The sequence below is a fragment of the Fulmarus glacialis genome, unplaced genomic scaffold (assembly GCF_000690835.1).
Source record: "Fulmarus glacialis isolate BGI_N327 unplaced genomic scaffold, ASM69083v1 scaffold1536, whole genome shotgun sequence".
NCBI classification, from domain to species: Eukaryota; Metazoa; Chordata; class Aves; order Procellariiformes; family Procellariidae; genus Fulmarus; species Fulmarus glacialis.
This window is the reverse complement of record NW_009219815.1, coordinates 16,400-32,782: the sequence shown is the minus strand read 5'-3', so window position 1 is coordinate 32,782 and position 16,383 is coordinate 16,400. Positions and strand designations below refer to the sequence as shown.

The window sequence follows — 16,383 nt, the reverse complement described above, 5'->3', positions numbered from 1 at the left end:
AGCAACGTTGTCAGGCAACAGTACCATCAGCAAACATTCGTTTTCTAGAAGACCTTTACATATATTAAAGTTCATATTCTTTAAAAATGTTTCTGGTTTGGTTTTGAAAGGTATAACAAAGTAGTGGTATTTTATGTGCACAGTTACATACTTGCATTTTTTAAGGGCTTAACATGTCAGTATGCAAAAACTAGCTCTAATCCTGTGCGCAGGAACGACATTGTGCTTAATAAGGAATAGCAGAATCAAGACCCTTGATTCACTGTTAATTTGTGTAAGGCTCCCATATGGATTCTGTAATGTCTAATGAATGTGGGGTCTTTCACAGTATAGACGACTTCTTTCACGGAACTATTGAAAGTTCCTCTTCTCTATCTAGTCATCTATTTTCATGAAATTTGCTTGAACTTGGTGTGTGTAAGGCATCTTCTTTTGCTGTCTGACGTGACTGGAGTGGCCCCACTGGTTCAAAAGTTGGGAGAAGGACTAATAAGCAGTGTGATCTTGCAAGCCTCTTCAGAAATGAAAGAAAAGCTGCGTTACCTTTTTTCCTATGTAATTGAGGCTCCCAGCCACTGCCAGAAATGGAAGTACAGTCTCAGTGATTCATATGAAATTACTGTTTTAACTTGCCTTTTATGAAAAAATGCACTTTGCAAGAGAAAGTTGTTGAATGAATAGTTTTGTCTTGTATTTCCCAATATGCTCCAGCTCTTAAAACTTTTTGCAGAACTTCTTCCTTTGTCAATAAAAATAATTGGCAAGGCTTACAAACAGGCTAACTGATGGGCTTCTTTTCCAAAGTACTCTTGGGGAAAAATGGATTAAATCCATAGAGAAATCCAAAATTGCTTAGAGAATGTCACAACAGGAAGAACTTCCCATGGCTTAAACTCATGAAAGCACAGAGGCATGTGGAAGCTGGCGTGCTACCTATAAAGGGCTACCTGTTAATTTTGTAGTAGGAGATCAGTGATAAGAGCAGTTACTGCTTGCCTTCTGATGACAGTGTCATGCATGGCAGTGGTTCTTTCGCAGCACGTGAGTTAATTTCGGGGCAACTGGAGGATATAATAGATGGCTAAAACTGTGAGACTAATGTTTATAATTGTTTCACTCTACCACGAACTCAAGTTACTGAAAATTATAAATCAATGATCTTAATAAACAGCGTTACAGATTTCCCTGCCAGTTCCAGTCTCGCAGAAATAAGTCGTTCTCTTCAACGTCTCTGCAACTTGGGGATCTTAGGCCTGAGTTTTCACTGGACTTGAACTAGCTGTGTCTGAGCTTATTAAATGAGATGCAGCAGTTATAAAAATCATCCCTTTAGCTGATGGCCACACAGATTGCTTTCAAAAAACATGGCAGGTTGGGAAGGGGCGGGGGAGGAGGAAGAGGAGAGAGAGATTCTGCAATATGAGGGTTTTGAACAGGTTAAAGGAATTGCTCAGGGACAGCAAGCTCAGTGGCCTAAATCAAAGGTTACATGGATACAGTTGTATTTCTGACGCTTGCCCTGCTGCGTTTCCTACCAGAGACAGAGCACAGTTCTGATGGAAATGACTTAAAGTTGTTCTTTTTTGCATTAAATTACGGTTGGCTTCCTTTTTTCAGCCTAGGTGTGTCAAAGGTGCCACTTCTAGCTAAATGACAAATTAACCAAACTGCTCTACATCAGCAGTGTGGCAGGTAGGAAGGTGCGACTTACAAACTAAAATCAAAGATTGAACTACCGTAGTCATGAAACCAAAAATGTATAGTTATAACTAGATTGTGTGTAAAATAAATACTAACCTGCTTGCACTGTTGAGAGCAAATCCACAACTGCAACATGCTCAAAAAACCCCACTGCTAGTAAAGTTTTCTGGGGACACTATTTGCTTCGTTAATGCTCTGTTTGCCTAACACGGTTTTCACTGAACAGTTTATTGTTATGCTGTCTAATCCCATTTCTTTCTTACTACACATGCCTCAAATATTTTTATGAAAGAACCATTTCCACATTCTTTTATGCAATGTTAAAATTCAAGTCTGAATGCTTTGTCCATGAATAAATTATTTTTCACAGTACTGCTGTGAGGTAGAAGAGTGTTAATACGCTGCCTCCAAAAAGAAGCTGTGGCAAGGGCAAAATTTGGTTCAAAAGCACTCGCTAATTTTGAATACCCAATTCTGTGGTGCCTAGGACTTTTTTTTCTCTTTTTCTTTGAAGCTCAGCTTGTGTTCAGCCTTTTGATAGTGCTTATTTCAGTAGCTGTCTTTGGAGTACCCCTTTTAGAGAATTCTTTTCTGTCTTAAAATTCTCATGCAGGTTTTGATATTTTCCTCATGGACAGAGTGCCGTCAGCACTACAAACTTGAGATTATTATTTTTGAAAATATTTCATGTAAAAACGCACACTGGACTGTATTGCGATGTGATAGGCCATCGGTAAAAGCCTTTTACCCATAGTTTTGTATCGCAATGATGGTAGTTTTCAGCATCATAACTCTTTTCCCTATCTTATTGGCTAATATTTAACTGAATGAATGTGATTATTTTACAACTTACCTATCTAAGTGTTCAAACTTTTGTGCTGACTGAGAGACTTGTATTTATCTTAGCTGATTCATTCCTGGCATTAAAATACAATACGTTTAATCTAAAAGTCAAAGTCTGTAAGATCAAAGATATGGAATCTTGAAATCCAGACCAGAAGGATCATAAATTGTAATTCTCTTTAATGACCTATGTACTATACCTCAGTGTAAAATAAAAAACTGAAAAATCTCTTCTGAGTTGTCGGACATACTTTTCCATTCACAAAGAAATGTGCGCACGGTTCTAATTAATTTATATATAACCATCGCAACGTTAATGAAACTGAGGTAGGGGAGCTACCCATGCACTTAAAAGGCAGGCTTTGTATATGCAAAACCCATGTTTGTATTTTACGGAGATAAAATGTTCAGGCCTCCATTAACTTTGTAAGCTACATTAGCCAGCCTGCCAGATGTACTAGTTCCTGTCAGAAAAGACCAATACAGTTTGCTCTTTGTAATCAATTTGTTTAAATTCTTCTTTCCTCTAAGTTGTAACTACTGGCATTTCCATTAAAAGTTCATTTCTCTAAAACCAGTGGCTAATAAACTAGTTGTAAATAACAAATGTGTTGTTACAGATTTTCCACTGTTACTTTCTTCCTTACCACAAATACTCATTTTTTTTTTATCTTGTCCTCACGAGTATTTTTGCGGTCTGTTAATACAAAGGCTGATCCCTACTTATTCTACTTTTAAAAACCAAACTCTTTGTAGATTTTTTTGAAGGAATAAACAAATGTGTTAAAAACTGTAACACCCACCCACACGTTTTTCCTGTGCTAGGAACTGCATGGCCTTGACCTTTGTAATGTTGAACTTCCTTTTATTGCAGGATGGATCTAAATATCGAAACTTCCATTAAGCTAAACAAATAAATCAAGTGTGTCAGCAGCAGAAAGAAGCATTGTCTCAGGGGTCCTAGGAGGAGGATGAAAGGAGCTAGTGGATAAAAACTGAGTAGAGAAACTTTTGTCTGAATATCTGGAAAATTACACGACCAACTTTTTGAATCAAAACTCAACTCCTGCCAAATATGCATATAATGTTGCACATTTGTAGGCTTTGACTTGCATGTTCTGCTGTGCTCCACATTATTCTGTTCTCACTCTGATGGTGACCTGTCTGTGATTGTTTAGGACAAGGAGGGACTTCTTGGTCAACAAATCTTGTACCCTTTTGTACAGTGACTGAATTCCACCAGTAAAGCCATTAAAGTTTTGACACCCTCTCAGCCCTATGGGAAAGCTGGGTTTGTTCTTCTGCTTTTAATGTGCAGTCAGCTACTACCCAGTCTATGTGCCTCGTAGCCCATTTTTTCTCTGATGCCAACAGGACTCATTAGCTCCAGTTGTTCTTCTCCAGCATTCCTCTTTTTTGTGTATTTATGGGGAATAATACTTCCACTTAGCCTTCACCTGGATAAGCTGAAGAAGCCAGGCTCCTCCAGACCCCTCTCTCCCACAGCAGGCTTTCTGTTTCCCATGTTGTCTTAACTCTTTCCTGAAATATTTAATTTTCCTGGAACACCAGTGACCAGAAATGTAAATTCTGTCGCAGGTGAGCTGCAGTCACTGCCAAATCTTCCTGGTCTCCTTTGAAAATACCTGATGCCTTACACAGGCTAGTCAGGCACTTTACATCTGTGACTTCTATCCTGAGTAATTCCCAACTGGTGAAGTTTCAGGTTGCAGCATAGATTTTTATCAATTCCAAAGTATGCGATCTCGTCTTGGGTCCTTCAGTTTGTTTAAGAGTGCTTGGAAAGTCTTTTGAGAACTTCTTATGAAGTTCTCAAAGTGTGGTAGCTTCTGTTTTCATAATTCGTATTTTTGTTTGGGGGAAAGCAAGGTTATTTGTTAAATTTTGGAGTTCGGTGAGTGTTGGATTTTAAAAAAATTGCGATGTGAGTGAATCGCTTGTACCATGTTTGAGTAACCATACACCATTTGTAAAAGCAACTTATCTAATGGGTTTAAAGAGCAGAATAAGTTTTACTAATCATTTTCAGAGATTTTTCTGTTAAGTGTGTTGTTTGAGGATACAGGCTGATGTTTTTTTTTTTTAAAAATCCTCCATTTTTAAAGGTGCAGAGCAAAGAGCAGATACATACCTCGAAGGAAAAGACCAACTGGGAGGTTGGTTTCAATCCTCTCTATTAACTAGCGTGGCAGCAAGGAAAAAAGCACCATATAAGTAAGTGCGTGGATTGCAAACACATTGCTAGTTCATTTGTAAAATGTTGGGCTTTTGATAGTATGGCAGTAGTGTATAAACAAGAGAAATCAAGCTATTATTAAGTATATGATTTATGTTCTTACATTTTCAGTGTAAAGGTTTTTTCAGGTTAGATTGTGTAAATATTTTTCATCATAATTTTAATAGATGTTTTCTTTCCCAGTCATTCAGGTATATCCTGTTACACTATCAGATACAGGTCTGTTCTTTTGCCATCTCTCTCACTCCCATAATCAAAGGGATTATTATGGGAGATGCAGTATGAAAATCTCGTAAGATCATAGACATGTGAATTGAACGTTAGGCTGTAAGGAATTCAGAATCACTGTGTGCATGTCTTATACTGGAGCTGTGACATACTGTTTGTCCCCTTGAAGATGAGAAGCATAGGGAAGGGTAATGCAGGTCAGGTGCAAGGAGGTTGTGCAATTTGGGGAAATGTATTGGCTTAAGGAGTAAATGATACTTTAGTCTTTAATTAATCTGAAATACGTGTGCCCTGGATATCAGCAAACAATCTATTGCTCACATGGCAGAATTAAATGAGGAAAATAAGTTATATGCACTACTTGGATGGTAGTGCAGCGTGTTCATGGTTGGTTGAACTCGACAGATGAAGCCTGAGGCTTACCAAAATAGAGGATTTCCATATGTTTTCACTTACGAATATCGTCATTAGAAATGTATTCTTAATATAGATTCCCCCCCCCACTTCCCCCCAGGATTTATTTTTCACTAAAATTTTTTCTTCAGGACTCTGGTAGTTCATGGATTTACTCTTGGGGAGAAAGGGGAGAAGATGTCTAAATCTATTGGCAACGTGGTTGACCCTGATGTAGTAATCAATGGAGGCGAAGTAAGTCAAGCTCCTGAGTTTCTTAGAATCGCTAGTTACAATTTTTCACTACCAGATTCTGCAACTGTCTTGTGGCATGTTTTTCTCTAAACAGCTGTCTTGTAGCAGAACTCTGTAAAGCTTTTCTAAAGACTTAGGCTACACTGCACTGCCATTTGGCTGGAGTAAAAACCTTGAGTTGTTTTGCTTCAGCTGTAGTGCTTAAAAAAAAAAAAGACAACTTTTGTTTTGTGCTAAAAGAAAAGAAAATACACTATATAGAAGGTGTAGAATGGTTCCTTTTTACTTGGGAACACTGTTGATGGAATGACAGGGAGGGATTTAAAAAAAAAAATTAATTAACCTTTGTTTTCAAACTGACTGAAACCTACGAGCTGGGCCTAGCAGTACAGCAGTCAGAGCAGCGGTTGCACCCCAGCAGTCTGACTGTTCTCAGCCTGGGCTGTTTATTGACTCTGGAAACTTGCTTCATTCCATGGTCAAGGAGGTTGCACTGCAGGTGATGCTCTGAATTTTTTTCCCTCCCCAGTCCTGCTGTTCCTCTTTCTGAGGCTGCTAAGCAGATTTTGCAACTCTCTAGACAAAAGAATCAATCCTTACAAAGATTTCTTTATCATTTGATTCAATAAAACACACAATAGTTTCTATTCTTTCAAAAAGGAGAGATGCCATTTTCAGAGTTGAAAATGGAGTGGAAGACAGTCTGAAGCAAAAAAAAAAAAAAATAATAGTAGTATGTAGTTTCAGATATTAACATTGCCCTTTTAATGTTAAGCGTTCAAAGGGTAATGTAAGATGAGTTTATTTCAACTTAACCTGAGTTCTAGCATTGCCCGTATGCAGACTGCTGTGAGTACATACTGTAGCCCTGGCTTAACAGTAAATCTTGCTAAAAGAGGGTGAAGGCCTCCAAATGCAGTGGCCTTCTGGGCACACTTACAGATATGTTCACAGCACTGACAACACAGAATTGCACTGCTCACTGTGCTGCAGGACCCCCAGCAGTTTTACTCGTGAGCCTTTCTGTTTCTACTTAGGATCACACCAAGGATCCTCCATACGGTGCCGATGTTCTCCGCTGGTGGGTGGCAGAATCGAATGTTTTTACTGAGGTGCTGATTGGGCCTGTTGTACTTAATGCTGCAAGAGATGATATCAACAAGGTAAGAGCAAAATCTGCTAACGCTCTTTATTCTAATGACAAGTCCTCTTTATATTTGATTTTGTGTTGGCTGAGTAGAATTCATTGCAAAGCTTTTCCGTCTTTAGACTAAAAGCTTTTCTGAACTCATTTAGGTAGATACTACTGCTTTTTACATCTGTGGATCAAATAGTGAAGTGTACTAAGGAAAAGACTAGTTTTTGCAGTATGCTTCAGTAGCAGCCTGTCTTGTCTTTACTTTTCTATAGGTCCTTTTGGCGTATGTTCTTCATGGTACTTTTGTAACTATTCAAACAATCATTTTGAAAAACAACCAATTTTAGTTAATTCATTATAGAATATTATCATTTTGTGTTTCATCTAAAGTGCAAACCATTGATGTTTAATTTTTCTGGTTTGTTCCTAGCTTCGGAATACACTACGCTTCATGCTGGGAAACATGGCTGGCTTCAATCCAGAAACCGATTCCATCCCCGCTTCAGAGATGTACATAGTAGATCAATACATGCTGCATCTATTGCAAGATTATGGCAGCAAGGTAGGGATAAATTGTTTTTAGATTAATATATGTGTAAGTTTTCTCATTGGTTATACCCTCTAGGGAAAATTCTTTTAAGTGAACGAGTAAAGAGTATGTGTCAAGTAGGCAAATTATGACCACAAAGGTTTCTTTGATGCGATGTGCGCTCACTTAAACCTGTTTCAACTTTTGAGAGGAAGGCTTTGTTTTTAACATTCTTAACTTGGCTTTGACATTGACAGTTTTTCCCACTCCCCCCCTGCCCAGGGCCTCAAATTAGAAGTCTTTCTTTAGAAACAGTTAGAATAGAATACAAAAAAAAAAACCACAAACAAAAAACTTCTAGGGCTTTGGAAATCTGCTGTAGTCCAAAATTTAGTAATTTTTGTCACTCAGAACCGTTCTGCTGAAAGAGAAGGTATGGACATAATTTCTGGGGTTCCCCCTGTCCTCTCCCCTCAAATTTGAATTGAAATTATTTCTTTGTCCTAATTGTTAACTGAATTAACTTTTTTTTCCCCTCCAACAACCTTTTAAACAAAAGATGCTCCGAGACTTTGTGTCACTCATTACAGTTTCTGCAAGTTCAGGTTCATCCGGCGTTGTCTCTGTATGCCATGTGACGAAAATTGATACACTGTTCTTCTCTCTCTCTGCTCCCTCTCCCAGGTTACAGAAGCATACAAAGAATATGATTATAGCAAAGTTGTTCGATTATTACAAGCATTCTGTTCCAGAAACTTGTCTAACTTTTATTTCAGCATAATCAAAGACAGGTAAGTTCATTACTGCTACCTTTAAAAGGGAAAAACCAAGTTAATCAGTTTGAGATGGAGGTAATAACATTCCAGGCGCATGTTGAGTGAATACAGATATCTCGGAGAACAGTTCACAGTTACGTGTTGTGCTTTAGTGCACTAAAGCTCACAGGTGAAAGCGAGCTGCTTTCAGCGGAGTATTTTTGTCATCAGTGTGCTTCTATATTCTGTCCACTAGGGGTACTGAGACATTTTGAAAGGTAATCAAGTGTACACATTTAAAAGAAGTTTTAAAGATAGATTCTTGGATCCGTATTTCTGCCTAGAAGTGTGTGCATCTGAATTTGGGAAGGTAGGGGGAAGGGCTTTTAGCGCTTATCTGGGGCAACCTAATGTCTTCTACTGATCTAAAGAACAGGTAAAGAATCCTAAGGATGTGACTGATACCTTTGTAAATTTTGAAAGGGCTGTTTCATGGGGGAAGGAGGTAGGGGATTGTACTGATCTTTAGTTTCCAGAATGCACGTAAAGGGGTGGGGGGGAAGAAAAAAGCACTAACGCTAAATTTTATAGATGAACCAGAACAAAGGCCTTACAGAGCTGCAGGCTCACCTCACTGAAGAAAGATTCTCTTCTTAATGAAGCAAATTAACATGCCATGTACGAAATCTCTTTTCCTATGACAAAATGTGGCTGCATATGCAAATGGTCCTGTACCTATACCACTGTGCTTGCCTAGGAAGGGCAATTAAGAAAAGCTTTCCTTAGAAAGGCAAGCTAGGTCAGACTTCTGTACTTTCAATGGCAGTCCTGAAAGTATGGCTCTTGAGCAAGAAAGTAACGTGAATGTACAAATGCTTTCCAGCTTTCATCTCTGTTTTGCAGGCTCTATTGTGAAGAAGAAAAAGATCCTAAGCGTCGTTCATGTCAGACTGTGCTAGCAGAGGCTTTAGACATAGTGGTCCGATCCTTTGCACCAATTCTTCCTCACTTGGCAGAGGAGGTTTTCCAGCACCTTCCTTACAAGAAAGGTAAAGCACGTATAATTTCTAAGGAATTCTTTTAGTGCACTGTTTAATTGCACAGTTAAAAGGAATGCAAATACAGAGATAGGCCATTCTTTTTTATTCATTTAATAAACACTTTAATGGAAAGACACTAAACTAAAAATTCCTTTGTTTGCTTTGCTTTCAAGACTCAGAGGGTGTGTTTCGTACTGGCTGGATTAGTGCAAGTTCAGCGTGGAAGAAGCCTGGCATTGAGGAAGCAATAGAAGGTGCATGTGCAATGAGAGACTCTTTCCTTGGGTCCATTTCTGGCAAGAATGCTTTGGAATATGAAGTCATCATTGTAATTGAGCCTGGATTGCTGTTTGAATTAATGGAGGTAAAAGATGCAACTAAGAATAGGGTTGTCGGTGCAAAAAAATACTAATTTCTGTAAACTTTCTTCTGTGTTGTACTTGCCAGAAAATCACAGAATAGTTGAGGTTGGAAGGGACTGCTGGAGATTGTATAGCCCACACCCCTTACTCAGGCAGGTAGCCCAGGATTGTGTCCAGTTGGGTTTTGAATACTTCTGAGGATGGAGACTCCACAACCTCTCCAGGCTACCTGTGCCAGGGTTTGACCACCCTCACAGTAAAAAAGTGGTTTTGTGGGGTTTTTTTTTTTTTAATTTCCTCTCTCAATTTCTGCCTGCTGCCTCTCATCCTGTCACTGGGCACCACTGAAAGCGCCTGGCTCCATCTTCTTTGCACCCTCCCATGAGGTATTTATATACCTTAGTAAGATCTCCCTGAGCCTGCTCTTCTCTGGGCTAAGCAGTCCCAACTGTCAGCCTCTCTTCACACATGAGATGCTCCAGTCCTTCATCTTTACAGCCCTTTGCTGGACTCACACTGTAAGTTCACATCTCTCTTTTACTGGGGAGCTCAGAACTGGACCCAGCACTGCAGATGTCTCTCACCAGGGCCGAGTAGTGAGGAAGGATCACCTCCTTCAACCTGCAGCGCAGCACCCTTCTGCAGGATGTGTGAGAGCATATTGCTGGCTCACGGTCAGCTGCTTGGCCACCAGGGCCCCTTCTCTGCTTTCCAGCCAGTTGGCCCTCAACATCTACTGGTGCCTGCGGTTATTCCTCCCCAGGGGCAGGGCTGGGCATTTCCCTTTGTTGAACTTCATGAGGTTGCTGCTAGCCCGTTTCTCCATCCTGTTGAAGTCCCTCTGAACGACAGCACAGCCATCTGGAGTATCAGCCACTCCTCCAAGCACTGTATCCTCAGCAGAATTGCTAAGGGTATGCTCTGCCCCATCATCCAGGTTATTAGTTAGTGTGTTAAACAGTACTGGACCCCACACTGACCCCAGAGCTACACTACTAGTGACTGGCCTCTAGCTCTGAACTCCTTGAAAACACGTGTTCTAGTGCCTCTCGCAGTGCTCTTCTGAAGTCATCTGCCTTTGTGATGTGAGGGTCAAAGTAACTTGAAAATTTCTGCAGAGGGAACCGTGGACACTGCAGTTCAAGTCTGTACTCCTACTCCTGGCCGGAGTAAGTAAATTAGACTCTTGGTTCAAATCATCCACTCTGACTAGGAACCACTGTCTTGGCATTTGTTTTAAAAAATGGAGCATCTTAGAGCTTGCAGTGGTAGACCTCAGTTTTGATGCTGGATTTAAACATAATTATATATATACGCATATATTTAAACACACAGAGGCACGTGTGTGCGTGTATGTAAACAAACCTGTGCTCTCTTCATGACAAGGCTATGACAGCTGTTGCAATCACATACATGGTAATTCCACTTTTGCTTTAACATTTTCTAGGAGGATGGTGAGGAACAAAAACAGGTTGCAAGTCTGAAAATTAACTCTCTTCCCTAGGCACTGCAGGCTGAAGAAACTTCTAGTGTTTCACAGCTGAATGAAATAATGATGGCTTCCCAGACAACGCTGCTGACTGAGCTACCTAAAGAAACACCTGCAGATGCAAACATCATCAGAGGCACCTTTCTGATTAACTTGGAAGGTAAGAGAAGTATTCCAGACAGGCTACTGTGCTGAGCAGCTGGTCCTTTCCTGCACAGCATATTTTGTTGTTCACATGTAGAGTTGAGTATGCTAACTACACCTGCACTTTCTTTAACAGGTGGTGATATCCGTGAAGAATCTTCATATAAAGTTATAGCCCTACCAATTACCAAAGCAAAATGCCCTCGCTGCAGGAGATACACTTCCAATTCCTCAAGCACTCCCTGCCCACGGTGCCTGAAAGTTATTGCTGGAAAAGGGAGCACGTGAAGATGAAATGCCTGCTCCACAGTCATGAGTATTGAAGTGTACAAAAGTGGTGGCTAACCAGAAGGTCTGTGTACCGAAGCCTGTAGAACCAGATACTTAAGCCCCAGCCTGAGCAGAATTATCATGTGTTTTGGGGGGAACCTTATGTATATACCTAATTGTGTATATCACTTTTCAGCTTAATAAAAAGGGTGGTTTAAAATAACTGACCGATTTACTTAGTTTTAGCAACCTGTGTTCTTTTGAAGTTCACTTCCATTTAAGTGAAACTGCACAGTAAAACAGCTATTGTTTAATTTTTATACTGTCAGCAGGTAGTTCTGCAGAACCCTGAGAACCAGTCCTCTCTACAGTGGAGTGTCTACTCCTCATGTAAACCAGAACAGAAGAAGAAAAGGTGGTGACCACCATTCCCTAGAAAGAAGGAAAAACCACAATGAAACCTCAAATTTTATTTAATCAATTTACACAAATCCACAGCAAATTAGACACAAAATAGCACTATATACAGAGTATTACTTACAATACATTACAGATTTGATTGGTGTAGTGTGTCAGCTCTGACATGATACTTGGTTACAGTAAAATCCTTTACGCAGCTGTACCAGGATACAGGAATGTAATGCAACTAAGAAACATACTTGCTTTTCCTCAGGTTCCATGATGACCAAATCTCTAGCATACTTACTTCTGCAGAAGTTTGAAGTGCTGTCAGGCAAGGTGGTAAAGTCACCTGTACAATCTTGCCTTCTTCTGTTTTTCCCCTATAGCTGTTTTAACCTCAGTTATGGAAGTCAGTATAGAAGTACCTAAACCATAGATCAGGGCTGGCCACTTACTCTTACTAGAATTTTACTGTTCTTCACTCTGTCTGGTCTCATACCACTGTAGGAAGTCAAACATGTAGTATCGAAGCTTTTCAAGAAGCCTTCATCAGCTACATTAAAGTGCAGTGATTAGGAACTGGTGATGCTGAACAGGGGAAGGAGGCTGTGTAGAACAAGCCACCTACAGAACCTTTTTTTCAGGGGGAGTCTAACCCTTAGATGACATCAGCATGTACTTCAGAAAGGTAAGACCAAATCCTGTCTCCAGGAAGGCAGTATACTTTGAATGTTTCTTACATGTAATGCAAGAAGAACAGGTTACAAGATGGAGTTAGTAATTTCAGCTGACTTCAAGACAAGAACAGTTCACACCAATTTCATTTTTCTCTCCTGGCTTCCTTCAGGTAGAAAGTAAACAGTATTAACTGATGCAAGATAATAATGTTTAATACCACTCCAATAGTGAAGATACTCACTATATGATTCCCTGTAAGTACCATAAATAAAAGTGTCTTTCTTTAAGGCTAAAGTACTCAGTACTATAGATCTTCAGTGAAGTTGGGTCAACTAAAAGCAGGTTTTGACTACAAGTTAACATGTGCAGAGATTTATAGCATACTACATCTTCTACAGTGATAAGATGGGGGAACAATCTTACAGTAAGACATTCCTTGACCTACTTAAACTCAGTGGAGCTTAATAATAAAGGAGAGGGATGTAAATCCAGTTTTAGCTGAAGCCCAGCACCCTAGAGACAACACTGGGCGATCTGGACTGAAAGATGAGTCTGTATTTGTGTCTGGAGAATTGGATTCTCCTTCCCAAGCTGTTTCTAATGTGGGCTGTTCTCCCTTTGCATAAGGCCCCAGCACGTTTCATCCTATGTCTAGTGCAGTCATCATTGTCACGCATAATGCAGTTACAAGGCATGAGCCCAACACCAGCTCTAGCTTCTGAAAAAGCAGTATCGGCTTTACATGGTAACTTCAGAGTTTTTCTCGGGTGTAATTCCACAGCTTGTTTTGAAAAACAAATCATACATGGAACATTGAAACTGCAGCAGTTACTGCCAGCATGAAATACAGAATTTCACAAGATGTGATTTTGTAAATAGACTAAAACTGCTGTCAAATATATCCAATTTAGACTACCGCAAAAAACGCTCAAGTCAGAAATAAATAACAAAGCATTTCAGATACTGACAAGTGTACTAGAAACTAAACATCTTTGTACTAGTGCAGAATTTAAAATATACTCCAATTTAAAATTGCCTTCTGAAGTTCTGGGATGGGGAGCGTTGTTCTTTTCATCATTTAACAAGAGCCACACAAAAGTTTCTTTCTGCAAAGTTCAGCCTCATTGCGTAAGATCATGCATTATACCACTATATAGCAGAACTGTGCTAACCAAGAATGTCATAAGATGGCTTCTACAGCCTCTATCAGGTTCAAGGCAAGGCTATACTGCCCATGATTCTCCGGTAAGTGCTCTATGACTTTGTTCACTAGTTTAGCTGTCGTTGCAATTGGCACTTCCAAATTTTGAAGTTCCTGGGGGTCCTATATAAAAGAATAAACACAGCATTAGAATAATTTTACAGATGATCATCTGCATATAAGCCCTCCTGAACTTGTATAAAACAGATTACTAAGATTTATTAACTCAATTAAGCTGATGCTTTGACCCATGAAACTGCTTTACCCTTCGTGAAACAGAACCAGCACCAGGAAAAATGAGAACAAATTCTTGTTCCCATTAGCAGATGTAATCTCTGTCTTGGTGAACAGAAGTTTCTGAAAATCAACCTGTTTTCCTAAACTTGAGCTTAACTTACCATAGCTTTGAGCCAAGTACATAGTGTTGGAGGAAGCCTAGCGAGGAGTTCCATACCCTCCTTTGTCTGCGTATGAAGTAAAGCGAAGGCCAGTCTCTGTCCAGCCAGTATGAGCAGCTGTGATGCAAGCACTTCTTTGTCAGTCACCTGAAGAAAGGCCTGAAAAATAGAACAATATAAGGAACTAGAAACCATTTCAGCATGACACAGCTCCCTTATCTGGAAGCTTGGAAAGCCGTATCAAAAGAAGCTTCTCAATACTAAAAGGACAAATAGTTTTGAGACTGTTTCTTGTGTTACCTGTTACTGTAATAAAGCATGTTATTAAAAGCTTCAGAACAGCAGAAGAGTGAACAAAGGCAGAGAATTACTCTGTACTTTACACAGTGATTAGCATGAACACGAGATCCGTTTTACAGTTCAGCAACATATTGCTAACTTCCATATAATCTCGTTTGCTTTTCCCCTCAAGAAAGGGAAGGATTTTTTTGTCCAAGGACTGGTAAACCTCTCCTAAAAGAAGAGATTACAGGCAAAAAAGCAGATTCCTGAAACTATCAAATATAGCAAAATAAAAAAGGCTGTACTGGTTTAGACCAGTAGTATAACTCCCTATCATGTTTCCACACAGATTCTTATTGGGAAGAAGGAAAAATGAGGGTAATTATTGGTCTTGGAAAAGTACTTTTCCAGCCTGGGGATTTTTTGAGCCTGATAATACTTGCCTAACCCTTCCAGGCATCTTGAGTAAGTGAAAAAGTAATTTTAGCAGAATATCTGACATAATGCTGTGTTGATTTAAAATTATTAAAAGCTGTTATTACCTCTTCACCAAGATGATCCATCCCGTAACTATACAGTTCACAGACATAATGCCTTTTGACCACATCCTCAGAGATTTGAAGATACTGAGCCAGGTCCACAGCCAAAGTTGGCCAATTCTTCCCCTTTTCAAAAGGAAACAATTCCTCTTCTGAGACTTCTTTGGCCTTTTGTGATGAGCATAGTGTTTGAACCGCTGCACTCACAACTTTGACCAAGAACTTGGAAGAAAAAATTGCAGGTTACTTCAGTATTTGAAATTTTAGAAGTTTAAGAACTTTCAGCACAAAACTTATACCTACCTGTTGTCGTATGGATAACACATTTGGATCCATATCCCCACTAGGTAGCAGCTGAATTGAAGTAAGGTCTTTGAAAAATGCATTTTTGCCCTAAAATTGAGAACCAAAGACAGGCCTCAGAGATACAGGGGAATACAAGTAATCCATTTTGATCCAATACTAAGAAGCCTACTTTTTTTCACATTTAATTTGTCCTGCATCTTCTATTTCTCTTTGAGAACAAAAATTAGTATTGTAAGTTAAAGCCACAGAACAAAACAAACTTTTGTTCATGCAATCATAATATGTCAAGGATTTGCTTTCAAACTTAAAACTACCTGCCTACTAAATTAGGTACCTGATACATCACCAGCTGGAGCTGCAGTTTGGATATATTTCCTGGTCCCTGGCTCTAGACCAACATACCAAGCATAATATGTAGGAAGAAATGCAAACTAGCTGATAGAAAAATACATTTTATCTATTACCCATTGATATACTTGACACCGCTTAATTTTAAGGTCTCTTGAACTACAGATTAATCAAATTTCAGGTAAACCCCTGAACGATGGCTCATGGTAGCCCTTGTTTCAGCCTACCATGCTCCAGCAGTGACATACTCGATGCCAAGCATCTCTGGCAGTCCTGCCCTGTATTTTTAGGGAAACTGGTACAAAAAAATGCCTATGTTAAAAGACAGTGATGAATGTGTAGGTCTAGATAGTGACTTGCCTTGTCAGAAATAAGCTAATAAATGGTCTTCGAAACTTTTAACCACTTTTTCAGTCATCAGCCAAGATTCTCTAAAGACCTGTTAGAAATTCTCTCATAAAGCTCACAGAACAAATGGAAATCTTGAATGAGTGAAGGCAAAAAGGCAGCAGCTGAGAATAATAGTTTTATATAAAAGAAAGGAGGCACAGGAACAGGATCTAATTTTACTCTTGAGACATAATATGTGTTCTTAAATGTCAAAAGGTAGTATAATGCTTTCTGCTAACAGATAAGCAAAAAAAAAAAAAAAAGGCATAAAAACAATGGAATTTGATCTATGGTAAAATGCTAAAACCAGACCCAACTGCTTGCACACAGACAAGACCCTATGGCAAAAGGAGAGTAGTATTCTGCATTTATAAAATTCCAGTAAATCATTAAGAAGAAATCTGCGCAGTATTACAGGACTAAATAATTTTCTCC

The 16,383-nt window shown here is 39.3% G+C and overlaps 2 protein-coding genes across 2 annotated transcripts in view; one reads left to right on the top strand and one right to left on the bottom strand.

Annotated features, from left to right (window-relative positions):
- IARS2 (isoleucyl-tRNA synthetase 2, mitochondrial) overlaps positions 1–11,611 on the top strand; it is a gene marked incomplete at its 5' end in the record, with an annotated part of 28,980 nt that extends 17,369 nt beyond the window's left edge. The window contains 9 exons of the mRNA XM_009580494.1: positions 4,671–4,779; positions 5,575–5,677; positions 6,715–6,840; positions 7,246–7,377; positions 8,029–8,135; positions 9,003–9,148; positions 9,313–9,503; positions 11,006–11,150; positions 11,271–11,611. Coding sequence (XP_009578789.1) covers positions 4,671–4,779; positions 5,575–5,677; positions 6,715–6,840; positions 7,246–7,377; positions 8,029–8,135; positions 9,003–9,148; positions 9,313–9,503; positions 11,006–11,150; positions 11,271–11,422 — 1,211 coding nt within the window. The remainder of the gene's footprint in view (positions 1–4,670; positions 4,780–5,574; positions 5,678–6,714; positions 6,841–7,245; positions 7,378–8,028; positions 8,136–9,002; positions 9,149–9,312; positions 9,504–11,005; positions 11,151–11,270) is intronic.
- Positions 11,612–13,163: 1,552 nt separating this feature from the next.
- The window catches only part of RAB3GAP2 (RAB3 GTPase activating protein subunit 2 (non-catalytic)), a gene marked incomplete at its 5' end in the record, with an annotated part of 19,541 nt that continues 16,321 nt past the window's right edge, over positions 13,164–16,383 (bottom strand). Inside the window, 4 exons of the mRNA XM_009580495.1 lie at positions 13,164–13,808; positions 14,084–14,242; positions 14,908–15,126; positions 15,208–15,297. Of these exons, the coding sequence (XP_009578790.1) occupies positions 13,665–13,808; positions 14,084–14,242; positions 14,908–15,126; positions 15,208–15,297 (612 nt within the window). The remainder of the gene's footprint in view (positions 13,809–14,083; positions 14,243–14,907; positions 15,127–15,207; positions 15,298–16,383) is intronic.